Source organism: Rana temporaria, chromosome 5, assembly GCF_905171775.1.
Source record: "Rana temporaria chromosome 5, aRanTem1.1, whole genome shotgun sequence".
Taxonomy (NCBI): domain Eukaryota; kingdom Metazoa; phylum Chordata; class Amphibia; order Anura; family Ranidae; genus Rana; species Rana temporaria.
Genome location: NC_053493.1, coordinates 182,934,217 through 182,950,207, shown reverse-complemented (window position 1 = coordinate 182,950,207; position 15,991 = coordinate 182,934,217). Strand labels below are relative to the sequence as shown.

General features: G+C 45.9%; 1 protein-coding gene across 4 annotated transcripts in view; it reads right to left on the bottom strand.

Annotated features, from left to right (window-relative positions):
* The window catches only part of MARCHF6 (membrane associated ring-CH-type finger 6), a 1,325,445-nt gene that overhangs the window by 1,043,975 nt on the left and 265,479 nt on the right, over positions 1–15,991 (bottom strand). For all 4 annotated transcript variants that reach the window (XM_040351967.1, XM_040351966.1, XM_040351964.1 and 1 more), the window contains exon 4: positions 5,558–5,701. In XM_040351967.1, coding sequence (XP_040207901.1) covers positions 5,558–5,701 — 144 coding nt within the window. The remainder of the gene's footprint in view (positions 1–5,557; positions 5,702–15,991) is intronic.

Genomic DNA, 15,991 nt, shown 5'->3' with positions numbered 1-15,991 from the left:
GAGTACCATGCCCTTCTGGGCCATGCTGGAGCTACCAGGATGACTGGTATGTGCTCCACCCGGATCCTGCGCAGCAGGCGGGGTAGTAACTGGAGCGGGGGAAACGCATAAAGAAGTTTGAACTGATGCCAAGGGCAAACCAACGCATCGGTTCCGCAGGCCATCGGATCCCTTGAGCGGGATATGAACCTGTCTAGTTTCTTGTTGAGTCTCGATGCCATGATATCCACGTCCGGCACTCCCCATCTTTGGCAGAGTGCTTGAAAGACTTGTGGATGCAGAGACCATTCCCCCGGCCATAGAGTCTGGCGGCTTAAGAAGTCCGCCTGAACGTTGTCCACTCCTGGAATGAATATTGCCGATATGCAGGGCACATGAGCCTCTGCCCATAGGAGAATCAAGCTCACCTCTCTCTGAGCGGCTTGACTCCTGGTTCCCCCTTGGTGATTTATGTATGCCACGGCCGTGGCATTGTCTGATTGAATTCTCACCGGGAACCCCTGCAATTTTGACGTCCAAGCCCTGAGGGCTAGTCGAGCAGCTCTGAGCTCCAAGATGTTGATGGGCAACTGCTTCTCTGGCTTTGCCCAAGTACCTTGGCGAGTGCAACCATCCAAAATTGCTCCCCAGCCCGTCAGGCTGGCGTCTGTGGTCACTATCTTCCAAGCCACTGGGCTGAAAGACTTCCCCTTCAGTAGATTCTGAGGGTCTAACCACCAACACAGACTTTGTCGGACTCTTGATGAGAGCGGCAACGGGATATCCAAGGCCTGTGGCCTTCTGCTCCATGCTGACAGGATGGCTGCCTGTAGGATGCGAGTGTGGCTCTGGGCGTATGGTACCGCCTCGAATGTGGCCACCATCTTGCCTAGTAACCTCATACATAGGCGAATAGTCGGTTCTTTCTTGCTTAGAACCAGTAGGATTAATTCCTTGATGGCTTTTACCTTCCTCAGAGGTAGGAACACTCCTTGTTGTTCTGTGTCTAATCTCATGCCGAGATATTCCAACTGCCTTGTGGGCTGGAAAGCTGACTTTTCTCGATTTAGGACCCAGCCGAACCTCTCGAGGTATTGGACCGTGAGGGCCACTGCTCGCTCCAAGCCGGGAGACGAGTGGTCTATGACTAGGAGGTCGTCCAGGTATGCTAGGATCGTGACCCCTTGGATCCTTAGCTTGGCTAGGATCGGAGCTAGGACCTTCGTGAACACCCGGGGGGCCGTAGCCAACCCGAAGGGAAGCGCCACGAATTGGAAGTGACGCGAAGCCACCATGAAGCGTAGATATCTTTGATGTGGCTGATAAATTGGAACATGAAGGTAGGCATCCTTTATGTCTATGGACGCCATGAAGTCGTCCTTCTGGAGTGTGGCAGCTGCTGACCGCACGGATTCCATCCGAAATGAGCGGATCTTTAGATATGCATTTACCATCTTTAGGTCCAAAATTGGCCTGACATCTCCATTGGATTTTGGGATGATGAATAGGTTGGAGTAGAAACCCAGCCCCTGTTCCAGGACTGGTACCTCTACTATTACTTCCTGGGAAAGTAGATGATCTAATGCCGATCTTAATGCGGCTCCCTTTTCCGGATCGTTTGGAATCCTCGACTTCTGGAAATGAGGAGGAGGAAACCTTTAGGAAATCTAATTTGTAGCCTGTGGCCACGGAAGACCGTACCCACTCGTCGGGAATGCTGGCTTCCCAAATCTCTGAAAAGAGTCGCAGCCTTCCCCCCACCTTCGTGGGTGGGGGCGCCCCTTTATAAGGTTGGCTTGGGGGCTGGTTTTGCTGGTTTGCGAAACCACTGCCTTTTGCCTCTAACAGCCTGTCCTTGTGATCTGCTGTTGAAGCCGAAGTTTGCTTTTGCAGGAGGCCGTCGATACTGCTTGGCATTAGAGGGCCCCTGCCCAGGGGAATACTGTCGTTTAAACGCAGGTCCCTGAACCTTCTTCTTAGTTGGCAAGAGAGTACTCTTGCCGTTAGAAATGGTCTGAATGTATTTATCTAGGTCTTCTCCGAAGAGTCGTCCTCCATGGAAGGGGAACCCTACCAGGAGCTTCTTGCATGGGGGCTCAGCCTCCCAGCTTTTTAACCATAAGAGTCTTCTCATATGGATAAGGGATAACGATAAACGTGACGCTTGCTGGATAGAATCCTTGATTGCGTCTACCGTAAAACATATGGCCTTAGGGACATCCGAAAATTTTTCTGCCTGCTGGGCCGGAATAAGTTTAAGCATCTGTTTAAATTGATCCGATAATGCTTGAGCGACCCCAATCGCAGCCACAGCTGGCTGTACTACTGCCCCTGCAGTAGTGAAGGAGTTCTTAAGTAGTGCTTCCAAGCGCTTATCAACTGGATCCTTGAACACCTGTATGTTTTCTACAGGGCATGTTAACGATCTGTTAACACATGAGATGGCTGCGTCCACTGCAGGAGTAGCCCATCTTTTGGAAAATTTTTCTTCCATAGGATATAGGACAGAGAACCTTTTAGGTGGTAAGAAGATCTTATCTGGCTTGTTCCAATCTTGGAACAAATTTCCCTCTAATAGAGGATGGATCGGAAACACAGCATTGCTTTGAGGCGCCCTCAGTGAGCCCAAAGCTGAAACCGTCGATACCTGGAGATCTGGTACTGGCAAGTTGAATGCCCTATGGACCAAGTCCGACAATCCTTGAATCCACCAGCTCTCCCTCAGGGAGACTGCCCCAGACTCCTCTGTATCCGGATCTTCGATCCCTGAACCTACTTGGTCCTTGTCCAAGAGGTCGTCCAATTCCCCTGAGGAAAGGACCTCCTCTTCTGAGGGTCCGCGCTCGGGCGACGGAGATCTATTCCGCTTACTGCCCCGCATAGCTGCGGCTATCATTTTACCCATGCTTTTCTGCATCTCTTTTACAGAGGTGAGTAATACCTCCTCCGTGACCATCTTAGGGTTGGACTGACCCGCGTCAGCTCCAGCCCCAGATCCCGATGGCCCCAAGGCTCCCTGTGGGGAAAGCAGCGTCATGGTACAATACCGAGGTACACCTGCTACCTATTGGTATTTGGAACTATAAAAGTTAATTGCCCAAACACCTGTTTGGGGGATAAAAAATGCTTCCTCTCCCCTAGATGACCTTTTTTTTTTTTTTTTTTTTCGTTTTTGTTTCAAATCCAGGAAAGAAAAAACATTCTGTCCCCCTGAGTAGTATTGCAAAGAAAAACTATGAGATGGAAAAGAAACAGCCTATTTCTAGGCTTGAAAAAACAGTCCTCTGAAGACTGCAATATCCTTTCTGGCCACTGTGTGTCCTCGGCGCCCCCTGCTGCCGCTCTGGTCTTTCTCCTCAGTTCCAAAGTATTGAATGGAACAAACAAGGAAGGGCCGCCCCTTCCTTAAGCCACTGACCCGCCCTTCCCCCCCAGCAATCTCAAACAGGAAATGCCCCTCCCGACAGGGGGGGGGGGATTTGGGAGGAAGGGACCTCTCTGTTCCAGCAAACTGCAGCCTGCAGCCTGGAACCATGAGGAGGTCAGCGTTTTGCCTGCTTTGCAGGCTCTGAGGAGGAAGACTGAATGAAGCATCGCCTGGAGGCTTGCAGGTAAGCACAGCTCTCTGACACACACATATATTTTTATATAACACAGGCCCCACTCAATGCTTTTCCAACACTACAAGGGAGGTCACATCTTATGGGGAATAATACATAGAGAGCCATCCTATCTTTATGATATGTGACTAGTTTGCCAGATGCAGTGCATAACTTTAGGCATGTCCCCTGTGACCCCCCAGAAAAAAACCTGCTAAGAACCAAGTTCCGCAAGTTTTCCCCTCACTTACCTGCTCCATGCCGCAGGACTTTGCCAAGCAAGAGGCCCAATCTTCCCCCATCTCCGTGGGGATGTCTAGACCTTCAGGCCCTGGGTTCCTATGAAGGATCCACTGTCCTGGGCCCATATAGCACCCTGGCAACAGAAAGCATTAGGCACCCAAAGGTTTCTAAGTTCTGGGCCCAGGGTCCAGCTCTCTAAAAAGAAAAGCATTATGGGCTATACCCCAAGGGTTTGGGGTCCGGTTACTGACCACTTTAGCGCTGAGGCTTTTTTGGACAGAACCGGTAGCTCACCTAATCCCAAGGATGCGGAGGCAAGCTAAACCATGACTAACACCTAAGACACTGGCGTAAAAACTGAGGTACTCCTCCTATGGGAGGGGGTTATATAGGGAGGGGCATTTCCTGTTTGAGATTGCCAGTGTCTACACCTGAAGGTACTCCATATAACCCATATAGTAATGAATGCCGCTCTGTGTCCCGTGATGTACGATAAAGAAAAGAAACAGAAATAAAAAATTATAATAAAGGAAGGGTATTTTTAAATTATATATTGTTCAGGTATGAGAGTATATCATACCAGATATACTCTCATACCTGAACAATATATAATTTAAAAATACCCTTCCTTTATTATACTTTTTTATTTCGGTTTCTTTTTTCTGCGTGATCAGGTACATTCCTTTTTCCTGTGCTCAATAAGACGGAGTTTTTGGCTGCCTTCTGTGCGTTATAAATTTGCCTTATGCAGTAAGTGCTATTTTTTCCTTCAGCAACTAATCAATCTCTTTATTGATCTGTAACATGATATTCATTAGGTGCTATGTGTTCCCTATAGCTTGGTCCCTATCTCTCTCCCTATGGTCCGGCCTTTGCCCCTACGCAGCTTAGGTGCCTCGGTGTAGGGCCTTTCACCCCTTGTGGTTTGAGCCGTTCTCAGGGCCTTGGGGCTCTCCAGGATTGGTGTCAGTCTTCCTCCCCATCCGGGATGCCAGGTCAGCGTAGGTCCTTTTCAAATGAAGTTATCTCCTCTATTTGTACTGTGCTGTCTAATATGTATAGTTGAATTCATGATGTATAAAATTCTTACATGTTGTTTTCTACTTTGTTCAGAGCTGGTTATATAAATCTGGTCGCTTTCAGAAAGCTTGAAGAAGCCGATTACGGCGAAATATATTGGGTTTAAAAACATCTCAAACCGACCAGCTGTTCAACTTGGGAAATTCCAGCAACCCGAATATCCAAGTTCTGACAAAAATTGTTTTTAAAATGTGTATCATGTGCTGCATGAATTTTAAAATTTTTATATTTTAATAAATTATTAAAAATAAATTTATTTGTGATACTTTAGAAATTATTCTATTTAGCACCGCCAACATCCCATTCCTCCCTTTGTTCTCATCCTCAAAAACAAAATTAATCCAAAACTGTGAGCCGCCTCTTCAGATACAGCCACAGTGACAGGTGGTCACTTCAGCCGCAGGTATGTCCAATAAAGTTTCTGGAGGGGGGGGGGGGAGGCATTAAAGAATGCTTACAACATGATAATTTTTTTTTATTATTAATATATATATATATATATATATATATATATATACACATACATATATACACATACATATATACACATATACACATACATACATACATACACACACACACTGTAAATTATATATATATTTATTTATTTATATTAGCGTATGATTTACAAATGTATGGCTATATCTCATACTTACATGCTGTAAGTGGTACAACTCCCAGCCAGGCAAAGGCCACTAATGTATAGTGAAACCAATATCTAATTGCAGTGCCAATACTTGTAATTAGGCCAGCACAGATGTCCTGTATTGGAAGCCGGGAAGGCATGTCTGGAGAATAAACTAAAAGACAAAAACAGTTATGAAACCGGAGTTGCACAAAAATGGCCAAGGGCAGTGGTCTCCAAACTCTCTAAAACAAAGAACCAGATTATTGTCCTTTGTACTTTAGGGGGCCAGACTGGCCAGCAGGAAAAATAGGATTTTATAACCGCTTACCTGTAAAATCCTTTTCTTGGAGTATATCACGGAGCAGCATAGTAATTACTATGTGGGTTATAGAGTCTATTTTCAGGTGATGGACACTGGCATGCCCAAGACAGGAATTCCCCGCCCCTATATAGCCCCTCCCATACTGGGAGTACCTAAGTTTTGTAGCCAAGCAATAAGTATCCCAATATCCCCAAACAAGAGGGGCGGGAGCTCTGTGTCCCGTGATGTACTCCAAGAAAAGGATTTTACAGGTAAACTGTTATAAAAATCTTATTTTCTTTCTCGTACATCACGGGACACAGAGCAGCATAGTAATTACTATGTGGGATGTTCTAAAGCAATGCCAATGAGGGGAGGGAGACAGCATAAACAAGCCGGGGTGCCATCGGACGCGAGGACCTAAACTGCAGCACATTGCGCCCAAAGGTGATATCCTCATGCCTTCTTACATCCAACTGATAAAATTGAGTGAATGTGTGTAATAATGGCCAAGTCGCAGCCTTACAAACTTAAAGTGGAGTTCCACCCATAAATATAACATTACATCAGTAGTTTTAAAAAAATGTCATTAGTCTTTTACAAATTTTTTTTTTTTTTTTTTTAGATGCCTTCAAAGTGTTGTTGCTAGGCAGAATAGTTAATCTTCCCACTTCCTGCACCTAGGTGCTTAATGCACCGCACAGACTCCTGGGAATGTAGTGGGTGTAACTTTTCAGGAGTCTGTGCACTCCCCAGTCTCAAAGAATCATGTGACTTGGACAGCACAGGTGCTGAAACCTGATCTGACACTGCTTGTGCAGCACTGAGCATGTGTGAGATCTGCAAGGCTGAAATCCAGGAAGTCATACAGTCTGGCTTCATGATGCCCACACTTAAGATGGCCCCAGTCAATTTCTATTTTATAAAGTTTCTAAATGCTGTAACAACCTAACAAAACGGACATTAGTTTACAGACTAACTTTACTAGAATACATTAAGCTTGTGTATTACAGGGGTATTTATATTTAAAAAGTGAAATTGTGGCCGAAACTCCGCTTTAAGCCATGGAGGCCTGGTGATGCACTGCCCAAGAAGTGCCCACTGCTCTAGTGGAGTGCGCATTCACTTTAAACGGAGGAACCTTGCCTTTCAAACCATAGGCTTGAGTAGTAACTTGCCAAATCCATTTAGAAATAGTAGATTTTGACAAAGCCTGACCCTTTATGGCATGGGTGCTCAACCTGTGGCTCTCCAGCTGTTTCAGAACTACAATTCCCATGAGGCATTGCAAGCTACTGACTGTTACAAGCATGACTCCCAAAGGCAGAGGCATGATGGGACTTGAAGTTCTGCAACAGCTGGAGAGCCACAGGTTGAGCACCCATGCTTTATGGGTTCTTCTGGCAGGATAAACAGAACATCAGTCTTCCAAATCTGAGCAGTAGCCTTAAGATAGATCTTAACTGGCCTCATTACATCCAAGGAATGTGGTGACCTTTCCATCGCAGAACTAGGTTCTGAAAAAAAAAAAAGGGAGAACCAGATCCTAAATTCAAATGAAAACTTGACACGACCTTAGGGAGAAAGACCGGATGAGGTCGCAAAACCACTCTATCTTTATGAAGAATCACCTGACGGACGGTGGACGAGCGCGGTGTTCGTGGCTACGTGACCGCCTGTAGACTGCCCCATGTGAGTTTTTTACCGACCATTTTTTTGTTTTAATAAATTTACTTTGCTGCATGTTCCACGCGATGTGCCCCCCTCTCTTCTTCCACTTCTGCCTTTCATATCTCGCCATGAGCGGACGGCTCGAGTGATACTAAGGGGAGAAACTGACAGCTGGAAGTGGACAAGGATATGAGTGCGGCGCTCGTGGAGATAGGCACACGCTCCCTACACACCCGTGTAAGTTGTGTAAGTGGACAGCCAAACCACCTCTTATTTTGAGTATTTTGTCTCCTCTTTGCCCATAAGAAGACATAGCTACAACACCTATACCATTGTTCTTTTATGTATGTACCACGATTGAGATCAGACAAGCAGTTATCCATCTAAACAGCTAGCTGGCACAGTGATTCATCTGGGTCTGTATAAGAACAGGGAGGTAAGCTGTTTCATTCACTATCGGTGAAGGGTGCACGGTGTGTGGACTTCACTTGATCACACACCTTCACTCATTTGAGCTTGCTATCTCCCACACTTAAACACCCTTTTTTCCTATTTTGTCACTTTATATTTGTTTGGTTGTTGGATTGCACTTTATCATTGTCCACAAGATTTCATTCTTTTAATTTATATTTCTAAGTCCTGCCAATTTTACTTTTTGCCTACTCCCCCATCCATCACAGGAGTTCTTTTTGAAACCGTGGTTTACTTATTATTGATATTTGTAGACCTCCATGTGTGTTTCCTTCTACACAGTTTGGGCTAGATCACACCCATTTCAATTGTAGGTCACTTCCATTTTGTCGAAGTACACCCCACCACCTCACTGGGTTACACTTTTCTGTCCACCTTCCCCTCCCTTCCCTTCCCTCCCCCATTCCAGGTTCCCACAGCGCAGACACTCCCACCATTTTCACAGTAACATTCCTTGTCTTGAGAGGACATTTTTTTGCTGTTTGCTGCAGTATTTCACGCTCACCTACCCCATCACCCCCTTTCTGGCCCACTCCCCCTCACTTACATCCTATACAGCGCAGGAGTTTCACCTAGTACAAGAATCAGATATGACTCCTTACAGGAAAGGGCTGCCAATTCCAACATCCTCCTGGCAGAGGAAATAGCCATCAAGAATACCTATTTCCTGGTCAAAAGGACTAGGGGAATGTGGGGCAGAGGTTCAAAAGGCTGTCTTTGTAGTGCAGACAGAACCAGATTCAAATCCAACGGGCACACAGGGGTTTTAATCAGATTAATACGGGACACACCCTGTAAAAAAAATTTGACCAGCGAATGTGTAGCCAATTGTCTCTGAAAAAATATAGACAAGGCAGAGACCTGCCCTTTGATGGTACTCAAAACCAATTTCATGTCTACCTTTAACTGTAGAAAGTCAAGAACTCTACCTATGACATATATATGAGGATGCCACCCCCAGGCCACATATGCCTTCCATACCCTGTAATATACAAGTCTGGATGCTGGTTTTCTAGCATTAATCAGGGTAGACACCACGGAATTGGAGAGTCCCCTTTTCCTTAGGATGTGGGATTCAATAGCCAGACCATAAGGAAAGGTGGAATATGGGCCCTTGTGCGAGCAGGTCTGGACAAAGCGGAAGGGTCCACGGATCCCCTACCGACATCTTTACAATTTCTGTGTACCAGGCTCTTCGGGGCCATGCCGGAGCCACCAGAATTACCGGTTTCCCCTCTAACCTGATCCTGCAAGGAGTTGTGGTAACAGCTGCAACGGGGGAAAAGCATACATTTGTGAGAACCGGTCCCACAGGAACACCAGCGCATCCGTTCTGCAGGCGAGCGGATCTCTGGTCCGGGACACAAATTTGTCCACCTTCGAGTTAAACCTGGATGTGGATCTCTAGGCATCTAGTTTTCCCCATCTCTGACATATGGCCCGTAAGATGTCGGGGTGAAGAGACCACTCCCCTGGACATAGTTGTTGGCGACTTAGAAAGTCTGCCTGCCAATTCTCTATCCCTGGGATAAAGATCGCGGATATGCAAGCGACATGAATTTCTGCCCAGGACACGATCTGATCCACCTCCTTTTGGGCCACCCGACATCTGGTGCTGCCCTGGTGATTTATGTAGGCCACCGCCGTGGCATTGTCCGATTGAATCCTGACCAGGAAACCATGTAATTCGGATGTCCATGCTCTCAGGGCTAAGCGTGCCGCTCGAATCTCCAGCAAATTGATGGGGAGATATTTGTCGTGGGCCGACTACCTCCCCTGTTGCGACAGCCTCCCCAGGACTGCACCCCATCCTAGAAGGCTGGCATCTGTTGTCACCACTTTCCATGAGATTGGAACAAAAGACTTCTTTTGCAAATTTTGGGGTACCAACCACCAATAAAGGCTCTGACGTACTGTTGGAGACCGAGACATTGGGAAGTCCAGAGCTTGGACCTTTTTGTTCCAGGCGGACAGAATGGCATTCGGCAATTTCCTTGAGTGGAATTGGGCATACGGGACGGCTTCGAATGAGGCCACCATTTTTCCCAACAGCCGCATGCAAAGACGAATGGATGGTTGCCTTTTTGCACTGACCATGTGAATCAGCTTCTTTAAGGAAGCGATCTTTGACTGGGGCAAGAAAATCTTCCTTTGGTCTGTATCTATGAGCAGCCCCAAATATTCTAGCCTTTTTACTGGTTGTAAGGCCGATATGTCCAAATAGAGGACCCAACCCAGGGACTCCAGATACCTGACCGTGTTGCGTACAGCCAACTTTAGGTTGGCAACTGAGTGCTCCATTAGTAGCAGATCATCCAGATAAGCCATTATAGACACCCCTTGAGATCTTAGATTGGCCAACAGAGGCGCCAACACCTTTGTGAATACCCTCGGTGCTCCACCACAAGGCGCAGTAGCTTCTGATGGCCGGGAAAAAGCGGTATGTGCAGATATGCGTCCATAACGTCGATGGGCACCAACAGCTCTCTCCCCCCCCCCCCATAGGGAGGAAGCTACTGACCGAATTGATTCCATCCAAAAGGATCGGATAACTAGGAATTGGTTTAGACACTAGTATCGGCCTGACATCTCCGTTCGGTTTTGGGACCATAAAGAAATTTGAATAGAAAACCAAACATTGCTCTACCGGTACCTCCATGATCACCCCTTGGGACAATAGATCTAATGCCAGAAATAGAGACCTTATCTTTGCCGGATCCTTTTGGACGCTTAATGTCAAAAAGCGAGGGGCAGCCTGTACCCGCCAGACACGGTCGAGAGGACCCAATTGTCTTGAATCCTCTCCCGCCAAGTCGCTGAGAACCGCTGAAGCCTTCCCCCCACCCGACTGAGTGGGGGCGACCCTTCATAATGTCGACTTAGGAGTTGGCTTGACAGGCTTATGGTTCCAGAGCTTCTTGCGACTCTGGGCTTGTCCCTGAGCTTTTCCTCCCATACCTGACCGTCCAGGAGGCCGTCAGAACTGCTTAGAGGCTTAAGTCCCTGGAACTGGGGAGGTAGGTCGCTTAAAAGAGGGGCCCCTAAACCTCTTTTTGACTGGCAAAAGCGTGCTTTTCCCCACTAGAAATTCTCTGAATATACTTACCTAAATCTTCTCCAAATAACCATTGTCCATGGAACGGAAAACCAGCCAGAAGCTTCTTACAAGACGTCTCGGCTGACCAGTTTTTTATCCATAGTAGCCTACGCATGTGTACCAACAATAGCGTAAAGGCCTGATGTATTGAATCTTTAATAGCATCTACTGCGAAGCATAATGCTTTAGGTAGGTCGGCCAAAATCGTAAACCTGCTGAGCTGGAACATCTCTCAAAACCTGCTTCATCTGATCCTTCACAGCTTAACAGATACCTATGGCAGCCACTGCGGGCTGAACTACCACCCCAGCCGTAGCGAAGGAAGTTTTCAACAAAGTCTCCAGTCTTTTATCCCTTGGGTCTTTAAACATCTGTACATTGTCCACAGGACAAGTCAGAGTTTTGTTCACACAGGAGATAGCAGCATCTACTGCAGGAATACCCCATATTTTCAACTTCTCCTCCATAGGATACAACATAGAAAATTTCTTAGGAGGGAGAAACATTTGTCAGGATTGGGAACATCCGGATAAACTGAGTCCCTCTAATAACGGATGAGCAGGAAAGAAGTAGTTTGAGGAGCTTGCAGACACCCCAAATAAGAAACAGAAGTAGTATGCTGGTTCTGATAGGGGCAATTTAAATGCTCAACGAACCATCTCCGTGAGACTGTACCAGCAACTTTTCAGACTGCGGAAAAGGGTTCCTCCAGAGTGGATTCTTCAGAGCAAAAGTTGTCAAATTGCCCCCTCAGCCTGATCCCCTGAGGGTAAGTCAACCTCATCCAGGGATAATTGTTCTGCTGTTAGGAACTCAGAGGGGGGAGAGGAAGACCTGATGCATTTTTTCTCCGGATGAGAAGCTGCGATTAATGCCGCTAATCTCTGCTCCAAACCCCACCAAGGCTGAGGTAAAAGCCTCTTCCATTACATATACTGGAACAGGTGGGCCGAGGGCAGATATAGCACCCAACAACCCAGATGGCTCACCCTGGGCAACCATCTCCAATTTACCAGGAGAGGATGGACCAGCGGGAGCATGCCCGAGATCCTCAGAGCCCGATGATTAACCCCTCTGCTTCTTAGGATTTTTATTACCAGAGCTTTTAGAAGGCATAGTCCTAGGTACAAAGCCAAGGTACTCACAGCCAAAAAAACAAAATGCACCCACCGCTTAATATAGACCAGCAAAATGTGCTGCTATTTACAAAATCAGCCTGATGCAGAGCTAAATATGTGCCCGGGAATGCCTGTAGTCATCAGCCTTCACAATTATCAATATTGTCTGTACTGACTGTATAGCCTGTTCTTGTCCCCACAAGAGCTTGTGCAGAGCTCCTCTGTGTCCTAACGACAAGCAGGATGACAAAAAGAAACCAAGTTTTTTAAACCTGCTAGGGTGCACCGCATCAGCCGATTTGCAGCCCCAGCTATGCAGCTCCGCCTTCCCCGTCAGCCGCACGTAGCATGGCTAAAAACAAAAAACACATCCCGCGTGTGTGTTTGTGTGTCACGCGACCGTGCACGTGACACCGATGTGCACGTACCGCTGCCTCGTTCCAGCAAGGAGGAACAGTGTGGGGAGCCAGCTGAGACACGCTGTGAACGGACACACAGCACCAGAGAAGCCTCCCCCTATGAAAGTAATGCCGCTGAACCACAGGCAAGAACCCTCTTAACTACATATGGCATATACTAAAACGCCTTAATCAGGGGCTGAGAAATCTGTCACAAAGGATGCCTTCCCAGGCTTTAAGAGGAACAGACTCAGACTGACAAAGCAGACTAGAGAAACAGAACGTAGGCAGAAACCCAAGGCATGCTAGAACAGCTCAAAGAAGGATTCCTGGCTAAACCACGTTCGGTCAGGACCTTCACTTATCTTTCCCCGCTGCAGATCTCTGTTGAACACTGACAGCCCAAACTTCACCCATCACAGCGGGCTAAGTCCGCAGACCTTCAGGGACTGGGGTCCATGGACAGGAACACCACACCCCTGGACCTGTACCGCACCCTGACAGAAAACTTTTGGTATTGGGTCGCACCAAAGTACTGGAACCCAGGATCCAGCCCTCATAAGAGGCATTACAGGCAAAACCTCGTTCTTCTCAACCGAGGCCCGGTTACCGTCCACTCTGGCTATGAAGCACTTTGGACGGATCCGGAAACAGCTTGCTTAAGCCACAAGGGAAGCGTTTTTGGAAGTACAATTCAACGGTGACCACCACCTTAGAGCTGGCGGAAAAAAAACTGAGGTACTATCAGTATGGGAGGGGTTATATAGGGGAGGAGACTTCCTGTCTTGGGCATGCCAGTGTCCATCACCTGAAGGTAGACTCTATAACCCACAAAGTAATTACTATGCTGCTTTGTGTCCCGTGATGTATGAGAAAGAAATAAAAAAATAAATCTGCCATCAGTGGGAGTAAACAGTGGCCCATCTTTGGTATTAGGGGGGAGGAATAGTGCTCCATTGTTGGTGTCAGTGGGCAGAATAGTCTAGTATCACCGGGAGGAATAATGCCCCAAGGGCTGAAAAAGGCAAGCAGAGGGCCACAGTTTGGAGACCACTGGCCTAGAGAAAAGGTACATACATACAACTAGATTATAACATTACACAGATCAAAACACATTCTGCAAAATTATTACTGAATATACTATGTAAAAAGGTACTACAGCGCTATTACTAAAACCATATAAAATACTAAAGATAAGCTGCAGACACGTGAGGTGCACAAAACCAAAGTGAATAAATAAGAAAATATTGTGTTGCGCTGATAATCAAGTAAAAAATTGCATACATATATATATATATATACCATATACATAAATAAGAACCCCCTACACCTCAAATCAGGGAGGTATATGTGCAAAAGATAAACAAAAACCACTCAAAAACTATAATGTGAAAAAATTCAAATAGAACCAGCAAAAATAGTTCATGGAAAAAACACAGTTCAGTACATAGGCTAATAGGAGACAGGTGTGAGATCCACATTCCTCTGGTGTGCAGCTGTCATTATAGCGAAAAAAAAAAAAAAAAAAAAAAAAACCTTTTCCTTCTGGACTCCCCGATTAACACAGGATATCAGCCGCTCATAAGGAGAAAAGAAAGATATATGGTGCAAATAACGTAATAAAATGGGAAATGAACCCTGCAATACAATGATTGCACTCACGGAACCTCGATGGTAAAAAGGCTCAACTGCAATCAGTCATTGAACGCCGCTCAGTGCTACGATCTCCTCAGAAGGACGGATTCGACCGTCGATCGCGTCACTCGGCTTCTCCCCCACGCGTATCGTCAATAGCCACTTGACCCATGAATAAGTCAAGTGGCTATTGACGATACGCGTGGGGGAGAAGCCGAGTGACGCGATCGACGGTCGAATCCGTCCTTCTGAGGAGATCGTAGCACTGAGCGGCGTTCAATGACTGATTGCAGTTGAGCCTTTTTACCATCGAGGTTCCGTGAGTGCAATCATTGTATTGCAGGGTTCATTTCCCATTTTATTACGTTATTTGCACCATATATCTTTCTTTTCTCCTTATGAGCGGCTGATATCCTGTGTTAATCGGGGAGTCCAGAAGGAAAAGGTTTTTTTTTTTTTTTTTTTTTTCGCTATAATGACAGCTGCACACCAGAGGAATGTGAATCTCACACCTGTCTCCTATTAGCCTATGTACTGAACTGTGTTTTTTCCATGAACTATTTTTGCTGGTTCTATTTGAATTTTTTCACATTATAGTTTTTGAGTGGTTTTTGTTTATCTTTTGCACATATACCTCCCTGATTTGAGGTGTAGGGGGTTCTTATTTATGTATATGGTATATATATATATGTATGCAATTTTTTACTTGATTATCAGCGCAACACAATATTTTCTTATTACTGAATATACGATTACAATTTGTTAACTAACATTTTTCTTGGCAATTAACTTATGAAAAGAGGTCACTGAAGTTTAACTGTCAAAACTAAATTTAGCAGATTCGAGAAAAACCATACTCACCTCAGCTCCAGCGATGTGGCATTCCCAACCCCTCGGCCCTGAACAAATTTAACAATTCCGAACCAGACTGAACTTCTCATGAGTGAGAGCATCACCGGCCAGCGATCGAGACTCTGAAGCCGGCCAGGGATGCTGTCACTCATGCGCAGGAGTTCAGTCTGGTTCGGCATTGTTAAATTTGTTCAGCGAGCTGCGAGTGCATGCTTCACTGTGCAAGGGTGGACAAAATCTCACTCTATAATGATATTTCAGCAGCCACCTCGCAGGTGCATACGGCAATTGCACCAATTAATACTCATGGAGCACAAGATCACATTGAAATAGGGGTTCCCTTTGAAGCCATTAACCACATACTAGAATCAGCTCATTTCCATTTCAACTCCCAAAGATGTGATCAAACAGCTGCACAACTGGGGTATAACGCTAACCCTCCACCCAAGACTCCCACTGATGAGACGTCTTCTAAAATTACCAACATGTAAGCTACATAGGACACATTCTAGTTTTCTGTTGCCCCTACTGCCCACAAACCTACTATGGAAATCAATGCCTTTTGCTGGATGTTACATTTTTAAGATCGTGGAAGAGCAGCTGCCACATTTGTGAACTCACCTTGTCCCACTGCTATAGTGTGCAAAGCATAGTCCATAATTGTTCTGTGGACACTACCCTTTTCATATTTTGACGGTGTGCAAACACTGTATTTGTACCTTTGGTTCGTTTAGACCATGTAGTGCATCCTTCATTTTTTTTAGCATCTCCATTATACAAATCGCTCAATTCATACATATAATCAATACATTCATTCTTACCAAATAGTGCAAGAGAAAAAGCATAGAACATAAGTCCATATAATGTAAATAATAACACTCTACAATGCAACTATAGCTTTTTTTTACTTTTACATATA